The sequence below is a fragment of the Nerophis lumbriciformis genome, linkage group LG26, assembly GCF_033978685.3.
Source record: "Nerophis lumbriciformis linkage group LG26, RoL_Nlum_v2.1, whole genome shotgun sequence".
Taxonomy (NCBI): Eukaryota; Metazoa; Chordata; class Actinopteri; order Syngnathiformes; family Syngnathidae; genus Nerophis; species Nerophis lumbriciformis.
The window spans coordinates 36,560,001-36,580,630 of NC_084573.2; the positions used below are offsets into that span (position 1 = coordinate 36,560,001).

At 42.4% G+C, this 20,630-nt stretch overlaps 1 protein-coding gene across 1 annotated transcript in view; it reads right to left on the reverse strand.

Annotated features, from left to right (window-relative positions):
• Nucleotides 1–20,630, reverse strand: part of LOC133623677 (tyrosine-protein phosphatase non-receptor type 14-like) — a 112,767-nt gene that overhangs the window by 24,861 nt on the left and 67,276 nt on the right. Inside the window, exons 11-14 of the mRNA XM_072916292.1 lie at nucleotides 14,511–14,589; nucleotides 10,827–11,293; nucleotides 5,417–6,607; nucleotides 1,774–1,914 (exon numbers count right to left, since the gene is read on the reverse strand). Coding sequence (XP_072772393.1) covers nucleotides 1,774–1,914; nucleotides 5,417–6,607; nucleotides 10,827–11,293; nucleotides 14,511–14,589 — 1,878 coding nt within the window. The remainder of the gene's footprint in view (nucleotides 1–1,773; nucleotides 1,915–5,416; nucleotides 6,608–10,826; nucleotides 11,294–14,510; nucleotides 14,590–20,630) is intronic.

A 20,630-nucleotide genomic window follows, 5' to 3' on the forward strand; every position in this document is an offset into this window, starting at 1 on the left:
AAGAGTATTGGGACACTTGGGACTAAAACTAGACAAAAGTATTGGGACACTTCGAACTAAAAGTAGACAAAAGTATTGGGACACTTATGACTATCACTGGACAAAAGTATTGGGATATTTAGGCCGAAAACTGGACAAAAGTATTGGGATACTTGGGACTAAAACTTGACAAGAGTATTGGGACACTTGGGACTAAAACTTGACAAAAGTATTGGGACACTTAGGACTAAAAGTAGACAAAAGTATTGGGACACTTATGACTATCACTGGACAAAAGTATTGGGATATTTAGGCCGAAACCTGGACAAAAGTATTGGGATACTTGGGACTAAAACTTGACAAGAGTATTGGGACACTTGGGACTAAAACTTGACAAAAGTATTGGGACACTTCGAACTAAAAGTAGACAAAAGTATTGGGACACTTATGACTATCACTGGACAAAAGTATTGGGATATTTAGGCCGAAACCTGGACAAAAGTATTGGGATACTTGGGACTAAAACTTGACAAGAGTATTGGGACACTTGGGACTAAAACTTGACAAAAGTATTGGGACACTTCGAACTAAAAGTAGACAAAAGTATTGGGACACTTATGACTATCACTGGACAAAAGTATTGGGATATTTAGGCCGAAACCTGGACAAAAGTATTGGGATACTTGGGACTAAAACTTGACAAGAGTATTGGGACACTTGGGACTAAAACTTGACAAAAGTATTGGGACACTTAGGACTAAAAGTAGACAAAAGTATTGGGACACTTATGACTATCACTGGACAAAAGTATTGGGATATTTAGGCCGAAACCTGGACAAAAGTATTGGGATACTTGGGACTAAAACTTGACAAGAGTATTGGGACACTTGGGACTAAAACTTGACAAAAGTATTGGGACACTTAGGACTAAAAGTAGACAAAAGTATTGGGACACTTATGACTATCACTGGACAAAAGTATTGGGATATTTAGGCCGAAACCTGGACAAAAGTATTGGGATACTTGGGACTAAAACTTGACAAGAGTATTGGGACACTTGGGACTAAAACTTGACAAAAGTATTGGGACACTTAGGACTAAAAGTAGACAAAAGTATTGGGACACTTATGACTATCACTGGACAAAAGTATTGGGATATTTAGGCCGAAACCTGGACAAAAGTATTGGGATACTTGGGACTAAAACTTGACAAGAGTATTGGGACACTTGGGACTAAAACTTGACAAAAGTATTGGGACACTTAGGACTAAAAGTAGACAAAAGTATTGGGACACTTATGACTACCACTGGACAAAAGTATTGGGATATTTAGGCCGAAACCTGGACAAAAGTATTGGGATACTTGGGACTAAAACTTGACAAGAGTATTGGGACACTTGGGACTAAACTTTGACAAAAGTGTTGGGACACTTAGGACTAGCACCTGCCAAATACGCGGGCCCGACCAACACTGCTTGCAGCTTTAATTATTCTTATATTCTATAACGCAATAATGTTAACCTAACAACAACTGCGCAGTGAAACTGGTGGACAGAAAATATAGAAATCACTTTAGAGTGGCCTTATGAATAAGTTATTAATCTTAGTATCGTCTTTATTAAGATGCTATAACCCAATAGATAACTTCTTCACTTTTCATACTATTCGGTTTTCAAAGGACCCTTTGAAACAGATTAGTAACAAAAAGTCAAAGTATTGTTACTTTTTTGGATGCCTTTGAACAACAAACTAATGTTTTGGACTTCCAACCCCACTTTGCTGCCGTGGTCTTACCCGCTCATCAGTGGCAGCCTTGGCGCCATCCTCCGCAGGACACTCCGGGACGGGCATCCGGGCCACGTAGAGGCCATTGAGGGCTGCCATCATCAGGGGTCTCTTCATGGAGTCCACGGACATCTTCTGTCTCTCCAGCGTCTGCAGAAGAGAGGACAATCCCATGCTTAGAGGCAGGGCCAGCAACATTCTACTTCCCTCGCCGCCACGCCAGCCAAAGGATTACCTCCCTAATCTCAAATGCTCGTAAAAAACCTGCGGACCCTTCCCCGCCTAACCTTCTCCGGGACAGTGAAAACAACAAGGAGGGCGAGGTCCGGCTAAGCGTGGTCAGGTGGGGAGTAAACACCAGAGAATCCACATAGTCACACCAAACTATAAAGTGGAGGAGTGGCCCAGACCCAAGCATAATCTGCAGGGTTTAAGGCGGCCTGGCGGGACTCAGAGCCTCGTGCAACCCTCCCCCGGATTACTGCTAATCAGGAACTGGCTAATAAACAACATGCTTTTTATTTTGCACAATGTTTTTTCTGATAAATGTCCATAAAAAATATATTTTAGAGAAACATCACAACTTTTAACATTAGCTACTAGCACCTAACTAGCTACCTATTAGAGATGCGCGGTTTGCGGACACAACCGCGGATTATCCGCGGGTCGGGCGGTTGAAATAAAATAAAAAAAATAGATTTTATCCGCGGGTCAGGCGGTTGAAATAAAAAAAAATTAGATTTTAAATAGATTCAGGCGGGTGGCAGTTAAACCAATTCGGAAATATATATACATTAGAGATGCGCGGATAGGCAATTATTTCATCCGCAACCGCATCAGAAAGTCGTCAACCATCCGCCATCCACCCGATGTAACATTTGATCAGAACCGCACCCGCCCGTTGTTATATATCTAATATAGACGATGCAAGGCATTAGTGAGGTTATAAAGCTTTTGCCTGTTAAAGAAAGGAGACTGATCCAATGCAGCACAGACATTCGCGTGCCACGCTGTCACGACCCAGACGCACACCAGTGCGCAATCATATGGGAGCCGCGCTGAGCGCACCTCCAAGTGCGTCTCGCTGCCGGCGACGGCCGGGTATGGGCCCAACGCTCCAGCGCCATCCATTTTCAGGGCTAGTTGATTCGGCAGGTGGGTTGTTACACACTCCTTAGCGGGTTCCGACTTCCATGGCCACCGTCCTAGCTGCTGTCTATATTAACCAGGGTGAGCCCCACCCCTTTCGTGAGCGCACTGCGTGCGGAGTGACCCCTGTTACGCGCCCCCGTTCTGTCTCCCAGTAATATTTGATCCTGTTCTGTCTCCCTGTAATGTTTGATCCTGTTCTGTCTCCCTGTAATGTTTGATCCTGTTCTGTCTCCCTTATAATGTTTGATCCTATTCTGACTCCCTTATAATGTTTGATCCTGTTCTGTCTCCCTTATAATGTTTGATCCTGTTCTGTCTCCCTTATAATGTTTGATCCTGTGCTGTCTCCCTTATAATGTTTGATCCTGTGCTGTCTCCCTGTAATGTTTGATCCTGTTCTGTCTCCCTGTAATGTTTGATCCTGTTCTGTCTCCCTTATAATGTTTGATCCTCTTCTGTCTCTCTTATAATGTTTGTCCGATCTTGAATGGGATTGTGCTGAAAATTTGTATTTCCCCTCGGGGATTATTAAAGTATTTGTGATTCGGATTCAGAACATTATGATTTGTACAATTTCAGAATGTGCTTGTTCTATTTTCAAACAAAGAAAACAATCTGAAGTTTGTCTTTATTTTCAAGTTCTCATGCTGTGATTTTTACCAGTCCAGCCCACTTGGGAGTAGGTATTTTAACCTCTTAAGGCCCAAGCTGTTTGTTTACATGCTTTTTTTTCTTTTTCTTTGCTATTTGGGCTTATTGGACCCTATATAGAATAAAAACTAAAAATCATCTTTTAATATGATGTACTTAGTCCATAAGTACACAAACGTGTACTTCATGTTTAGTGACATGCAAATTTTAATTTTTACACTTTTCCCCCCCCAAATTCCATTGTATGTTATACTCTTCTGACACCACCAGATGGCAGTATAAGTGTCCACATACGTGGCCATAAGACCCCAATTCAGTAGTGTACACAATTTTGGAAATAAGAGCTAAAAAGTGCTGTCCACGCATGTGGCCACTAAACCTTCAGAGGTTAATGTTGGTCATTATGGTGAAAAATGAGAATTTTTTGTTTTTTTTAAAACTACATTTTCATAGTAATATCCTGGCGACTAAGCTGCCAGTTTTTTCCCATTATAGTTTTTCCATTTACCGTAATGTTATGGAGAATTTTTTTTTTTTTTTACTACAGTAAAATTCTGGTGACTAAGTTGGCAGTTTTACAGTGTACCTAAAATATTTATAATTAAATGCATTGGCAAATTCATTTATTTGCTGTTACAAGCGGCCCTCAATGAAAAGGAGTTCGACACACCTGCACTGGAACATCAATTCTCAAACTGAGGTATGCCCTTATTTCCATATTATAATGTAAGAGTTTTATTTTTTATATTCAAACACAGTGTTACTGTTCAAACTGTGTGTAATGTATTTGGGCTTATTGGACCCTATATAGAATAAAAACTAAAAATCATCTTTTAATATGATGTACTTAGTCCATAAGTACACAAACGTGTACTTCATGTTTAGTGACATGCAAATTTTAATTTTTACACTTTTCCCCCCCCAAATTCCATTGTATGTTATACTCTTCTGACACCACCAGATGGCAGTATAAGTGTCCACATACGTGGCCATAAGACCCCAATTCAGTAGTGTACACAATTTTGGAAATAAGAGCTAAAAAGTGCTGTCCACGCATGTGGCCACTAAACCTTCAGAGGTTAATGTTGGTCATTATGGTGAAAAATGAGAATTTTTTGTTTTTTTTAAAACTACATTTTCATAGTAATATCCTGGCGACTAAGCTGCCAGATTTTTCCCATTATAGTTTTTCCATTTACCGTAATGTTATGGAGAATTTTTTATTTTTTTTACTACAGTAAAATTCTGGTGACTAAGTTGGCAGTTTTACAGTGTACCTAAAATATTTATAATTAAATGCATTGGCAAATTCATTTATTTGCTGTTACAAGCGGCCCTCAATGAAAAGGAGTTCGACACACCTGCACTGGAACATCAATTCTCAAACTGAGGTATGCCCTTATTTCAATATTATAATGTAAGAGTTTTATTTTTTATATTCAAACACAGTGTTACTGTTCAAACTGTGTGTAATGTATTTGGGCTTATTGGACCCTAATTAGAATACAAACTAAAAATCATCTTTTAATATGATGTACTTAGTCCATAAGTACACAAACGTGTACTTCATGTTTAGTGACATGCAAATTTTAATTTTTACACTTTTTTCCCCCCCAAATTCCATTGTATGTTATACTCTTCTGACACCACCAGATGGCAGTATAAGTGTCCACATACGTGGCCATAAGACCCCAATTCAGTAGTGTACAAAATTTTGGAAATAAGAGCTAAAAGGTGCTGTCCACGCATGTGGCCACTAAACCTTCGGAGGTTAATGTTGGTCATTATGGTGAAAAATGAGAATTTTCAAATCATTTGGCCAAAATTCCAGCATAAAAAAAAGTCTTACCCTCTGAGCTATTTCCCTCTCCACGATGCTGTCCTCCAGTGAGAACATCTCCGACACGGGCCTCTCCTTCACCGGCTCCTTCCTCACCCTCTCCTTCACGCTGGTCAGGTCGGGTTCTGAAATGGACGGCCCCAAAAGGTTCCCGTTCAGCCCGCCCTGCTCGCCGCGCGTTAGAGTCCCACCGCCGCCGCCGCCGCTGCCGCTTTCGGGGTCGCCATCCCCGGCGACCTGGGCTTGGCCGGGGTCCATGAACCCGTGGCGTCCGTGCGGCGCGGTGTTGTGGTGGTGAGCGTGGGTGGAAACGATGCTGGGAGGTCTGGGAGGACCGGGGTACTCCGGAGGGGGTTTGTTGGGCAGTTTGGCCAAGGCGGCCTGCAACTGTGCGCTGATGCTGATGTCCTCGTTAAGACCCGGGATTTGAACATCAAGCTCAGGCCTCTCTTCCTCCTCCTCCTCCTCCTCCTCCTCCTCGCTCTCACTGCTGTGGATGAGCATGGTGGCGTTGGAGAGGGTTTTTTGATGCTGATAGGTGACGGGAGCGGGCGGCTCCTCCTGCTGGGGAGGGATGGGTATTGGCAGGTCTACGGCTTGAGGAGGATGCGGGTGAGGAGGCATCACATGCTCCCGGAGAGTGTTCCTCCGATGAAGAGGCGCGTTCATGCCCTTCATCACCATGGCCTCCATGCCACCCCCGGCCCTCATGCTGCTGATCACCTCCATGCTGTGCCTCTTGCCCAGCGTGGAGCGGTGCTTCGCCGCCGTGGTGAGCGGCTCGCTGACCTCCTGCAGGGACTGGTGCACCACCGCCGAGCTGTCGGGCTGGAAAGTCTTCACCGACAGCTGCACCATGCGGGTCACCAGCTCCGGACTGCTGCCCCCGATGCAGCGGAGGCGATGGCTCGCCAGGTCCGGCGTGCTGGTGGCGGGCCGGAAGGGGGCGGAGGGATACGGCGGGGGAGGTCGCGATATGTGGCTTCTCATGATGTGAGGCGTGGCGGCGTAGTTCCCAGGGTTAGTCCCTTGCTGTTTGGTATTGGCGAGCTCGGGTGTGCTGACGGTGTGAGATATTGAGCTCCCCACGCCGCCGCCAACGCCGCCGCCTCCGTTGATGCATGGCAAATGACACGGCCCCTGACTGCTCGCCGGTCCTCCCTGATGGGGGCCATGAGACACCGGCTTACTGTAGCTGATCTGGAAAGCAGAGAAATGTTAGAAAAGTCGAATATGGAGGATGATACACACTTAAAGAAAACCCTGATCTACAAACCCCCGTTTCCATACGAGTTGGGAAATTGTGTTAGATGTAAATATAAACGGAATACAATGATTTGCAAATCATTTTCAACCCATATTCAACTGAATATGGGTTGAAAATGATTCTGTCTCCCTGTAATGTTTGATCCTGTTCTGTCTCCCTATAATGTTTGATCCTGTTCTGTCTCCCTTATGTTTGATCAAACATTACAGGGAGACAGAACAGGATCCTGGTCTGTTTCCCTATAATGTTTGATCATGTTCTGTCTCCCTATAATGTTTGATCCTGTTCTGTCTCCCTTATGTTTGATCAAACATTACAGGGAGACAGAACAGGATCAAACATTACAGGGATACAGCACAGGATCAAACATAAGGGAGACAGAACAGGATCCTGTTCTGTCTCCCTGTAATGTTTGATCCTGTTCTGTCTCCCTTATGTTTGATCCTGTGCTGTCTCCCTGTAATGTTTGATCCTGTTCTGTCTCCCTGTAATGTTTGATCCTGTTCTGTCTCCCTGCAATGTTTGATCCTGTTCTGTCTCCCTTATGTTTGATCAAACATTACAGGGAGACAGAACAGGATCAAACAAAAGGGAGACAGAACAGGATCAAACATAAGGGAGACAGACCAGGATCCTGTTCTGTCTCCCTGTAATGTTTGATCCTGTTCTGTCTCCCTTATGTTTGATCCTGTGCTGTCTCCCTGTAATGTTTGATCCTGTTCTGTCTCCCTGTAATGTTTGATCCTGTTCTGTCTCCCTTATGTTTGATCAAACATTACAGGGAGACAGAACAGGATCAAACATAAGGGAGACAGAACAGGATCAAACATAAGGGAGACAGACCAGGATCCTGTTCTGTCTCCCTGTAATGTTTGATCCTGTTCTGTCTCCCTTATGTTTGATCCTGTGCTGTCTCCCTGTAATGTTTGATCCTGTTCTGTCTCCCTGCAATGTTTGATCCTGTTCTGTCTCCCTTATGTTTGATCAAACATTACAGGGAGACAGAACAGGATCAAACATAAGGGAGACAGAACAGGATCAAACATAAGGGAGACAGACCAGGATCCTGTTCTGTCTCCCTGTAATGTTTGATCCTGTTCTGTCTCCCTTATGTTTGATCCTGTGCTGTCTCCCTGTAATGTTTGATCCTGTTCTGTCTCCCTGTAATGTTTGATCCTGTTCTGTCTCCCTGCAATGTTTGATCCTGTTCTGTCTCCCTTATGTTTGATCAAACATTACAGGGAGACAGAACAGGATCAAACATAAGGGAGACAGAATAGGATCAAACATAAGGGAGACAGACCAGGATCCTGTTCTGTCTCCCTGTAATGTTTGATCCTGTTCTGTCTCCCTTATGTTTGATCATGTGCTGTCTCCCTGTAATGTTTGATCCTGTTCTGTCTCCCTGTAATGTTTGATCCTGTTCTGTCTCCCTGCAATGTTTGATCCTGTTCTGTCTCCCTGTAATGTTTGATCCTGTTCTGTCTCCCTGCAATGTTTGATCCTGTGCTGTATCCCTGCAATGTTTGATCCTGTTCTGTCTCCCTGTAATGTTTGATCCTGTTCTGTCTCCCTGTAATGTTTGATCCTGTTCTGTCTCCCTGCAATGTTTGATCCTGTTCTGTCTCCCTGTAATGTTTGATCCTGTTCTGTCTCCCTGTAATGTAATGGAGACAGAACACATTATAAGGGAGACAGAACAGGATCAAACATAAGGGAGACAGAACAGGATCAAATCATTACAATCCCTGTAATGTTTGATCCTGTTCTGTCTCCCTTATAATGTTTGATTCTGTTCTGTCTCCCTTATAATGTTTGATTCTGTTCTGTCTCCCTGTAATGTCTGATCCTGTTCTGTCTCCCTTATAATGTTTGTCCGATCTTTAATGGGATTGTGCTGAAAATTTGGATTTTAAGGCCCAAGCTGTTTGTTTACATGCTTTTTTTTATTTCTCTTTTTTTTTTTTCTCTCTTTGTCTCCCTGTAATGTAATGGAGACAGAACAGGATCAAACATTACAGGGAGACAGAAAAGGAGACAACATATTTGATGTTCAAACTGATAAACATTTTTTTTTTTTTGCAAATAATCATTAACTTTAGAATTTGATGCCAGCAACACGTGACAAAGAAGTTGGGAAAGGTGGCAATAAATACTGATAAAGTTGAGGAATGCTCATCAAACACTTATTTGGAACATCCCACAGGTGTGCAGGCTAATTGGGAACAGGTGGGTGCCATGATTGGGTATAAAAACAGCTTCCCAAAAAAATGCTCAGTCTTTCACAAGAAAGGATGGGGCGAGGGTCACCACTTTGTCCACAACTGCGTGAGCAAATAGTCGAACAGTTTAAGAACAACGTTTCTCAAAGTGCAATTGCAAGAAATTTAGGGATTTCAACATCAAATGATGTGTCGGACCACATTAGGATGCGTCTGGCCACATTAAATGAGGTGGCGGGCCAGATCGAGCCTTGAGTTTCACACCTGTGCTCTAAAGTAACGGTACTCTTAAGTACAATTGTGTCTACTGCACTCTTAGAAATAAAAGTGCTAAGTAGAACCATATATGGTTCTTCGGCTCGTCTTCATAGGAGAACCCTTTTTGGCTCCAGGTAGAACCTTTTTATAAAGGTTCCACCTGGAACCCTTTTGGAGGGTTCTACCTAGAACTGTGTGTGTAAGGTTCCACCCAGAACCCCCCATGAGAGGTTCTACAAAGAACCCACGCAGGGAGTTCCACTAAGAACCCTTTCATGTTTCAAGGGTTTCATCTAGAACCCACACAGGGAGTTCCACTAAGAACCCTTTTGTATTTCAAGGGTTTCATCTAGAACCCACACAGGGAGTTCCACTAAGAACCCTTTTGTATTTCAAGGGTTTCATCTAGAACCCACACAGGGAGTTCCACTAAGAACCCTTTCGTATTTCAAGGGTTTCATCTAGAACCCACACAGGGAGTTCCACTAAGAACCCTTTTGTATTTCAAGACTTTCATCTAGAACCCACGCAGGGAGTTCCACTAAGAACCCTTTCGTATTTCAAGGGTTTCATCTAGAACCCACACAGGGAGTTCCACTAAGAACCCTTTTGTATTTCAAGACTTTCATCTAGAACCCACGCAGGGAGTTCCACTAAGAACCCTTTCGTATTTCAAGGGTTTCATCTAGAACCCACACAGGGAGTTCCACTAAGAACCCTTTCGTTTGTCAAGGGTTTCATCTAGAACCCATGCAGGGAGTTCCACTAAGAACCCTTTCATGTTTCAAGGGTTTCATCTAGAACCCACACAGGGAGTTCCACTAAGAACCCTTTCGTTTGTCAAGGGTTTCATCTAGAACCCATGCAGGGAGTTCCACTAAGAACCCTTTCATGTTTCAAGGGTTTCATCTAGAACCCACACAGGGAGTTCCACTAAGAACCCTTTCGTTTGTCAAGGGTTTCATCTAGAACCCATGCAGGGAGTTCCACTAAGAACCCTTTCATGTTTCAAGGGTTTCATCTAGAACCCACGCAGGGAGTTCCACAAAGAACTCTTTCATGTTTCAAGGGTTTCATCTAGACCTGACACAGGGGGTTCTAAAAACATCCCTTTTCAAAGGTTTTCACCGATAACCGTCTTGTCTTCTGAGGGTTCTATAAAGAACCATATTGTATTCTACAGATCAGTTTAGTTCATATTATATTGTGGTCATTTATCATGTTGACATTGAACAAACATTTGAATGAGAAAAACATTTATTTAAAGATAGGCACCATTATTGGCAAATGTTATCAGGAAGTATGTCCCTGGTGACACAGGATCTTACCCATGCTTTCAACAATCCCCGAAGAACTCTTTCTTCCAAAAACGGTTCTCCGGATCAAAATAGTTCTTACTGGAACCCTTAGTGTTAGTGAGAACCCTTTTAAAACCAATTATTCAGAAAAGGGGTTTTAAAGGGTTCTCTGGATCAAAATGGTTCTTACTGGAACCATTAGCGTTACCAAGAACCCTTGAAAAACCCTTTCTTCGGGAAAGGGTTTTTCAGAAGCAAATGGTTCCAGTTAGAACCTCAGCCCTTGTAGAAGAGCCCTTTTAGAACCCTTATTTCTAAGAGTGTGGTCTACCTCCATGTCCTAGGACTTCCATACCAACCGATGCTCTCCTCACCTGTGTGTAAGGTCCTGGACTGGGTCCAAGTCCATGGTAAGGTGCCCTCTCCCTCATCTCTGGCTGGCTATAGACCAAAGCCTCAGGCTGGCGGTAAGCACAGGCGTTGCTAATGTTCAGACTGCGCAGCGACTGGCTGTGGAGGTCGTGGTGCGCGGGGAGGATGCGCCGCTTCTGCCGCATCACGGCGTCGTACTCGGGCGTGGGGCGGTAGGACGGAGCGATGATGGCGCTGTGGCGGTGGCTGGGGATGTAGTCCGGGCGCATGAGCTCGCTGCCCGGGATGCTGAGGTTGGAGGAGAGCGGCGAGGGCGGGATGAAGGTCTGCGAGTGGTTGAGGGAGCTCAGGCTGGGGCTGCTGTACATGCTGCCGTTGGGCAAGGTGCCGTTACGGAAGGGGAAGTCCACTTGGCAGTGGTCCAGGCTGGTCTGGGACTTGTAGTACGGGTCATCATGGAAGATACTATCTATTTAGGACACACAGGATCAAGTACTTTATCTTAAAAATCGACTTTTCTTAGCCCTACAGACTTAATCCCCACCTTTGGTCATTCTAACAAAGGATGCTGAACTGTGAAGTTAAAAGGAGTAGGGGTGTCCCGATACTACTCTGTCACTTCCGATACAATACCGATATTACAGTTCTGAGTGTTGACCAATACCGATATTAATCCAATAGGTAGATACAATTGACTATGTCAGTGTTTTTCAACCTTTTTTGAGCCTAGGCACATTTTTTTTGCCAGCAGAAATAAACAAGAAACTAAACTCAGTTGACAGTAAAAAGTCGCAATTGTTGGATATGACTTTAAAGCATAACCAAGCATGCATCACTATAGCTCTTGTCTCAAAGTAGGTGTACTTTTCACCACCTGTCACATCACACCCTGACTTATTTGGACTTTTTTTGCTGTTTTCCTGTGTGTAGTGTTTTACTTCTTGTCTTGCGCTCCTATTTTGATGGCTTTTTCTCTTTTTTTGGTATTTTCCTGTAGCAGTTTCATGTCTTCCTTTGAGCGATATTTCCCGCATCTACTTTGTTTTAGCAGTCAAGAATATTTCAGTTGTTTTTATCCTTCTTTGTGGGGACACTGTTGATTGTCATGTCATGTTCGGATGTACATTGTGGACGCCGTCTTTGCTCCACAGTAAGTCTTTGCTGTCCTCCAGCATTCTGTTTTTGTTTACTTTGTAGCCAGTTCAGTTTTAGTCTCGTTCTGCATAGCCTTTCCTAAGATTCAATGCCTTTTCTTAGGGGCACTCACCTTTTGTTTATTTTTGATTCAAGCATTAGACACCTTTTTACCTGCACGCTGCCTCCCGCTATTTCCCACATCTACAAAGCAATTAGCTACCTGCTGCCACCTACTGATATGGAAGAGTATTACACGGTTACTCAGCACAGACACTCAACAACAACACATCATTGGCAGACTATAATTACTGGTTTGCAAAAAATATTTTTAACCCAAATAGGTGAAACTAGATAATCTCACTGGTGTGCCGCAGCACAGTGGTTGAAAAACACTGGACTATGCATTGGATTCTATTTATTTAAAGCACACTGAATTATTATTATTTATTTTTTTGCAGTGGCTAGAATTTTACTGCGGTGGTTTTTACAGCATATTACTGGAAATGGAAAAACCGTCCTCCAGATTTTTTATGGTACTATTCTGGTGACAGAGCTACCAGTTTGTTTGTTTTTACCGTAAATTCTGTGGCTGTTGTTTTTACGGGGTATTAATGTAAATTTAAAAAAACCGGTACCAGTTTCTTTACTGTAAAATTCTGGTGACTGAGCTTCCGGTTTGTACCATAAAATCTATTGTCATTTTTACAGTGTACAATTTAATGGATAACTTCAATTATGTGGTAGGCCACATAAATGAAGTGACAGGCCACATTAAATGATGTGGCGGGCCAGATTGAGTTTTTAACCAGTGCTCTAAAATAACGGTATACTCTTAATTATTATTATTTTTCTTTTTTTTTGGCAGGAAAATCTGGCTAGTGGCTAGAATTTTACTGCGGTGGTTTTTACAGCATATTACTGAAAATGGAAAAACCGTCCTCCAGATTTTTTATGGTACAATTCTGAGCTACCGGGTTTTTTTTTTTACCGTAAAATCTGCGGCTGTTGTTTTTACGGGGTATTAATGTAAATAAAAAAAAAACGGTACCAGTTTCTTTACTGTAAAATTCTGGTGACTGAGCTTCCGGTTTTTACCATAAAATCTATTGTCATTTTTACAGTGTACAATTTAATGGATAACTTCAATTATGTGGCAGGCCACATAAATGATGTGGTAGGCCACATAAATGAAGTGGCAGGCCACATTAAATGATGTGGCGGGCCAGATTGAGTTTAAAACCTGTGCTCTAAAATAACGGTACTCTTAATTATTATTATTTTTATTAATTTTTTTGCAGGAAAATCTGGCTAGTGGCTAGAATTTTACCGCGGTGGTTTTTACAGCATATTACTGAAAATGGAAAAACAGTACTCCAGATTTTTTATGGTACAATTCTGAGCTACCAGTTTTTTTTACCATAAAATCTGTGGCTGTTGTTTTTACGGGGTATTAATGTAAATAAAAAAAAAACTGTACCACAGTTTTTTTACTGTAAAATTCTGGTGACTGAGCTTCCAGTTTTTACCATAAAATCTATTGTCATTTTTACAGTGTACAATTTTTTGTCATTTTTACAGTGTACAATTTTTTGTCATTTTTACAGTGTACAATTTTTTGTCATTTTTACAGTGTACAATTTTTTTGTCATTTTTACAGTGTACAATTTTTTGTCATTTTTACAGTGTACATTTTTTGTCATTTTTACAGTGTACAATTTTTTGCCATTTTTACAGTGTACAATTTTTTGTCATTTTTACAGTGTACAATTTAATGGATAACTTGTTTTTTTAATTCCTAAGTGAAGTATATGTTTAGGAATTGATTTTTTTATTTCAACAAAACATGTTTGAAATGCATCATAATTTAATATTTATTCATTATTAGATGATATTAAAGTTTAAAAGATGCACAGTTGCATGCAGTACATGTATTCGTACTGTCAAAATGGAAAGAATGAATACTTAGAGTCGAAAAAAAGGAGGTAAAGATTCCACCTAATATACTGAAAATATGGTCTGATTACAAGAATATTTTTAAAAAGTATAAAAAAAGAATAGTAAAAAAAAAAAATAAAAAAAAAATAAAGACGCATGTTATTTCCAGGCTTTTGCGGGCCGTGTATTTTTTTAAATTATTTTTTTAGTGTGGAATGTTAGGAAAAGTTTGATCGAGTGAAATTACTCAAACTGAGGACAAGGATAGGTAGAAAAAACAAAAAAATATTTATTAGTCTTTAATTAAAATTAAGATGAATGTTAATTTGAGTGGTCACAATAAATCCTCGCATTTAGCGCATTACTCTCGTGATGCAGACACGTTTGTTACTGGATACTTTCCACTGCGCCTTTGCACCTGTAAGTATTGAATACCTGTTTGTATTGACAAATATTGTTGTTTTAGACTGCAATATTGTTCAATTACCTAGCCTATATCGGAGATTTTAGATGCAAGCCCATATCATCCGATATTTGTTTTTAGCTGATATCAGGCCGATATTAATATCGGATCGGGACACCCCTGGTTAAGAGTGTGTGTGTGTGTGTCTTACCTTGAGAGCTCTGAGTGTCTTGATAATGTTCTCCATACTGGGAGTGCATTGTCTGGAAGTTACAGGTCTGCGGCCATGGCTGAAATAAGAAAGACACATGAGAATTGAACAACTTGTCGGTCGTAAATGACCACCAGGAATCACAAAGGGCATCCTCCATATTGGTCGTGATACTGTGTGTATGCACACTCAACACTATGGCACCTTGCACATGCTAATGAGATCAATTTTACAGCGCACTGTATCGTAGTGTATAAAGCATGCACTTTAAAAATGTTGCCGCCAAAAAAATCTCTGTTTCTCACCTGTGGTTCGTATGGGCAGCGGTACTAAATTGTAATATATGTAATATTGTAATAAACCCACCTCCGGGCTGATGATTTTAGCTTGTCCTGAAGAATTTGGAGGTAATCCTCCTTTTTCATTGTCCCATTTACTCTCTGTAAAGCAGCAGTTCCATTGGCAGCTAAACAGGCCCAGAACATAATACTACCACCACCATGCTTGATGGTAGGTATGGTGTTCCTGGGATTAAAGACCTCACCTTTTCTGCTTCAAACATATTGCTGGGTATTGTGGCCAAACAGCTTAATCTTTGTTTCATCTGACCACAGAACTTTCCTCCAGAAGGTCTTATCTTTGTCCTTAAATGTAGCTGTTTGGCCACAATACCCAGCAATATGTTTGGAGGAGAAAAGGTGAGTCGTTTAATCCCAGGAACATCACTCCTACCGTCAAGCATGGTGGTGGTAGTATTATGCTCTGGGCCTGTTTTGCTGCCAATGGAACTGCTGCTTTACAGAGAGTAAATGGGACAATGAAAAAGGAGGATTACCTCCAAATTCTTCAGGACAATCTAAAATCATCAGCTCGGAAGTTGGGTCTTGGGCACAGTTGGGTGTTCCAACAGGACAATGACCCCAAACACACGTCAAAAGTGGTAAAGGAATGGCTAAATCAGGCTAGAATGAAGGTTTTAGAATGGCCTTCCCAAAGTCCTGACGTGTGGACAATGCTGAAGAAACAAGCACATGTCAGAAAAGCAACACATTTAGCTGAACTGCACCAGTTTTGTGGTCAAAAATTCAAGCAGAAGCTTGTGGATGGCTACCAAAAGCACCTTATTGCAGGTAAACTTGCCAAGGGACATGTAAGCAAATATTAACATTGCTGTATGTATACTTTTGACCCTCACATTTTCAGTAGAGCCATAATAAATTCATAAAAGAAGCAAACTTCATGAAAGTTTTTTGTGACCAACAAGTATGTGCTCCAATCACTACATCACAAAAAAATAAGAGTTGTAGAAATGATTGTAAAGTCAAGGCAGCCATGACATGATGTTCTTTACAAGTGTATGTACACTTTTGACCATGACTGATATATATATATATATACATATATATATATATATATATATATATATACATACACACACACACATTAGGTCAGGAAAAAACACGGTGGCTATTTCATCCCTACAAGCCTGTTTCGCAGGTTACCCTGCTCTTCAGGGGATTTTATTGAAGTGTCTGTGGTTGTTACATACTGTGTGTATTAGAGATGCGCGGATAGGCAATTATTTCATCCGCAACCGCATCAGAAAGTCGTCAACCATCCGCCATCCACCCGATGTAACATTTGATCAGAACCGCACCCGCCCGCACCCGCCCGTTGTTATATATCTAATATAGACGATGCAAGGCATTAGTGAGGTTATAAAGCTTTTGCCTGTTAAAGAAAGGAGACTGATCCAATGCAGCACAGACATTCGCGTGCCACGCTGTCACGACCCAGACGCACACCAGTGCGCAATCATATGGGAGCCGCGCTGAGCGCACCTCCAAGCGCGTCTCGCTGCCGGCGACGGCCGGGTATGGTCCCGACGCTCCAGCGCCATCCATTTTCAGGGCTAGTTGATTCGGCAGGTGGGTTGTTACACACTCCTTAGCGGGTTCCGACTTCCATGGCCACCGTCCTGCTGTCTATATCAACCAGGGTGAGCCCCACCCCTTTCGTGAGCGCACTGCGCGCGGAGTGACCCCTGTTACGCGCCCCCGGCAACAGGGGTGGCGGGCAGGTAAGCTGCGCGGGCGGAGCGCGCGGAGTGACCCCTGTTACGAGCCCCCGGCCACGGGGGTGGCGGGCAGGTAAGCTGCTTACCTGCTGCGCGTGACGCCGGCCGCGGCGAAGGCGGACGAGGCGGGGTGTCGGTGCGGTGGGCGCGGTGGTGACCCTGGACGTGCGTCGGGCCCTTCTCGCGGATCACCTCAGCTACGGCTCCCGGTGGGGCCCTCTCGGGGGAAGGGGCCTCGGTCCCGGACCCCGGCGAGGCGTCCCTTCTCCGCTCCGTAAAAGTGTCCATCTCTTTTCTTTTTTTTTCTTCTGTTGTGGCATATGCTGCAGGTGCCTGCTCGTTTTTCGTATGTGGGTAACAACATTTAACTATGTATATATATTTCCCAATTGGTTTAACTGCCACCCGCCTGAATCTATTTAAAATCTAATTTTTTTTTATTTCAACCGCCCGACCTGACCCGACCCGCGGATAAAATCTAATTTTTTTTTATTTCATCCGCCCGATCCGCGGATAATCCGCGGACTCCGCGGTTGTGCCCGCAAACCGCGCATCTCTAGTGTGTATATATATAGGGTACATTATATGGGGGTGTGGCCATTGTTACACAGTAGTGCCTTCTTTCTGAGACCAGTTCGTTGCGTTTGATTAATGTGGACATACTGGGGTGGTATATTATTATTATTATTATATATATCATATATTATTATTATTATTATTATATACCACCCCAGCATGTCCACAATAAACAAACGCAACAAACAAGTCTCATCATGCCGGCACAGAAGCAAGGCACTACTGTGTAACAATGGCCACACCCCCATGTAATGTACCCATACTTGCCAACCCTCCCGAATTTTCCGGGAGACTCCCGAAATTCAGCGCCTCACCCGAAAACCTCCCGGGACAAATATTCTCCCGAAAATCTCCCGATTTTCATGGAGCGGGAGGACAACAGGGTGACAAGAACTAAATCATCCAGACTAGAGATACATTGTATTATTATGTTTATCTTACCTAAAAATAAATATATTTATTAATTGAAAAAAAAAAAAACTAAATAAATGTTTACTATATTTTGCTAAAAACATCAACATTAATTGTATTTTTATTTGTATTTTTTCTGACTCCTTATTACATCCAGCCATAGAATTATACCGGTACATTAAAATAAACATATTTGAAATAATTAATTTTAAATGATCATAATAATTCATTTAAAATGACCATATTTAATTATTAAAATAATTGCTTGTTTATCAAAAACTTTAGCATTTTATTTATTACATTTTGAAGCTCTCAGAAGCCAAGTTATGTTATGTTCATGTTATATTTATGCAAGTTTGAAGTATCAATTATCTAAACACAGTTTTGTTTGCATATTTTCAGGATGTATATATATATATATATATATATATATGTATATATATATGTATATATATATATATATATATATATATGTATATATATATATATATATATATGTGTATGAAATACTTGACTTGGTGAATTCTAGCTGTCAATATACCCCTCCCCTCTTAACCACGCCCCCAACCACGCCCCGCCCCACCCCCGACCACGCCCCTAACCCCCACCTCCCGAAATCGGAGGTCTCAAGGTTGGCAAGTATGAATGTACCTTATATATATACACACAGTATGTAATAACCACAGACACTTCAATAAAATCCCCGGAAAAGCAGGGAAACCTGCGAAACAGGCTTGCAGGGATGAAATAGCCTCTGTGTTTTTTCCTGACCTCACATATATTCCACTCTAACCCGGATATTGAGCACTGTATAACGGATAAACCATAGTAACCTTGTGTCATGTCTGTGTAATCATGTTTTGTTTTAAGTCATGTTTTGTTTAGTTATAGGACTCTTTAGTTTCTGTCTTTTCACTCCCTTGTCTTGTTTCCATGATTACCCCATTAGTTTCACCTGTTCCACGTTTGGACTCATTGTGCACTCTTGTTTGTCACCATAGCAACCCATTAGTTTTCACCTGTCACGTCACGCACCTGTTTCACGTCTAGAGTCACGCACCTGTTTTCGTTAATCATGTCTGTAGTATTTAAGTTCAGTGTTTTCAGTTTGTCTTTCTGACGACCTCTCCACATTTATGCTTCTGTACACTCTTCATCCTCTAATATCCTGCTTCATGTCCCTTGTCATAGTAAGTTTTTGTTCCATGTTTATAGTCTTTTTGTTTTTCATAGTTTGTTCTCCGCCACTGTGCGTGCTTTTCATTTGTACTTTTTTGCTATAGTCTTTTGGTTTCATAGTTTATTCTCCGCCTCTGTGCGCGCTTTTTGTTTGACCCTTTTTTTTGTATTTATAGTCTTTAAATAAATCATGTACCTTAATTCCCGTCTCGCCCGTGCCAACTTTCCGTTGCATCCCGGAAAAGCAAACACCCAAGACCAAGTCATGACACCTTGACTATATATATATATATACATATATATACATATATATATATATATATATATATATATATATATATATATATATACATATATATATATATATATATATATATATATATACATACACACTAGAGATGCGCGGTTTGCGGACACAACCGCGGAGTCCGCGGATTATCCGCGGATCGGGCGGATGAAATTAAAAACAATAAGATTTTATCCGCTCGCGGGTCGGGTCGGGCGGATTAATTAGATATTTTTTTTATTTTTTTTGCGGGTGGCAGTTAAACCAATTGGGAAATATATATACATAGTTAAATGTTGTTACCCACATACGAAAAACGAGCAGGCACCTGCTGCATATGCCACAACAGAAGAAAAAAAAAGAAAAGAGATGGACACTTTTACGGAGCGGAGAAGGGACGCCTCGCCGGGGTCCGGGACCGAGGTCCCTTCCCCCGAGAGGGCCCCACCGGGAGCCGTAGCTGAGGCGATCCGCGAGAAGGGCCCGACGCACGTCCAGGGTCACCACCGCGCCCACCGCACCGACACCCCGCCTCGTCAGCCTTCGCCGCGGCCGGCGTCACGCCCAGCAGGTAAGCAGCTTACCTGCCCGCCACCCCCGTGGCCGGGGGCTCGTAACAGGGGTCACTCCGCGCGCTCCGCCCGCGCAGTTTACCTGCCCGCCACCCCTGTTGCCGGGGGCGCGTAACAGGGGTCACTCCGCGCGCAGTGCGCTCACGAAAGGGGTGGGGCTCACCCTGGTTGATATAGACAGCAGGACGGTGGCCATGGAAGTCGGAACCCGCTAAGGAGTGTGTAACAACCCACCTGCCGAATCAACTAGCCCTGAAAATGGATGGCGCTGGAGCGTCGGGCCCATACCCGGCCGTCGCCGGCAGCGAGACGCGCTTGGAGGTGCGCTCAGCGCGGCTCCCATATGATTGCGCACTGGTGTGCGTCTGGGTCGTGACAGCGTGGCACGCGAATGTCTGTGCTGCATTGGATCAGTCTCCTTTCTTTAACAGGCAAAAGCTTTATAACCTCACTAATGCCTTGCATCGTCTATATTAGATATATAACAACGGGCGGGTGCGGTTCTGATCAAATGTTACATCGGGTGGATGGCGGATGGTTGACGACTTTCTGATGCGGTTGCGGATGAAATAATTGCCTATCCGCGCATCTCTAATATATATATATATATATATATATGTATATATATATGTATGTGTATGAAATACTTGACTTGGTGAATTCTAGCTGTCAATATACCCCTCCCCTCTTAACCACGCCCCCAATCACAAGACTATTTCATCTCTACAGGCCTGTTTCATGAGGGGGTTCCCTCAATCATTTCCGAAAAATCTCCTGATGATTGAGGGAAACCCCCCCTCATGAAACAGGCCTGTAGAGATGAAATAGTCTTGTGATTTTTTTTTCCCACACATACATATATATATATATATATAGATAGATATATATCTACATCCTGAAAATATGCAAACAAACTGTGTTTAGATAATTGATACTTCAAACTTGCATAAATAAATATTAAGGAATATAACATAACTTGGCTTCTGATAGTTTCAAAATGTAATGAATAAAATGCTGAA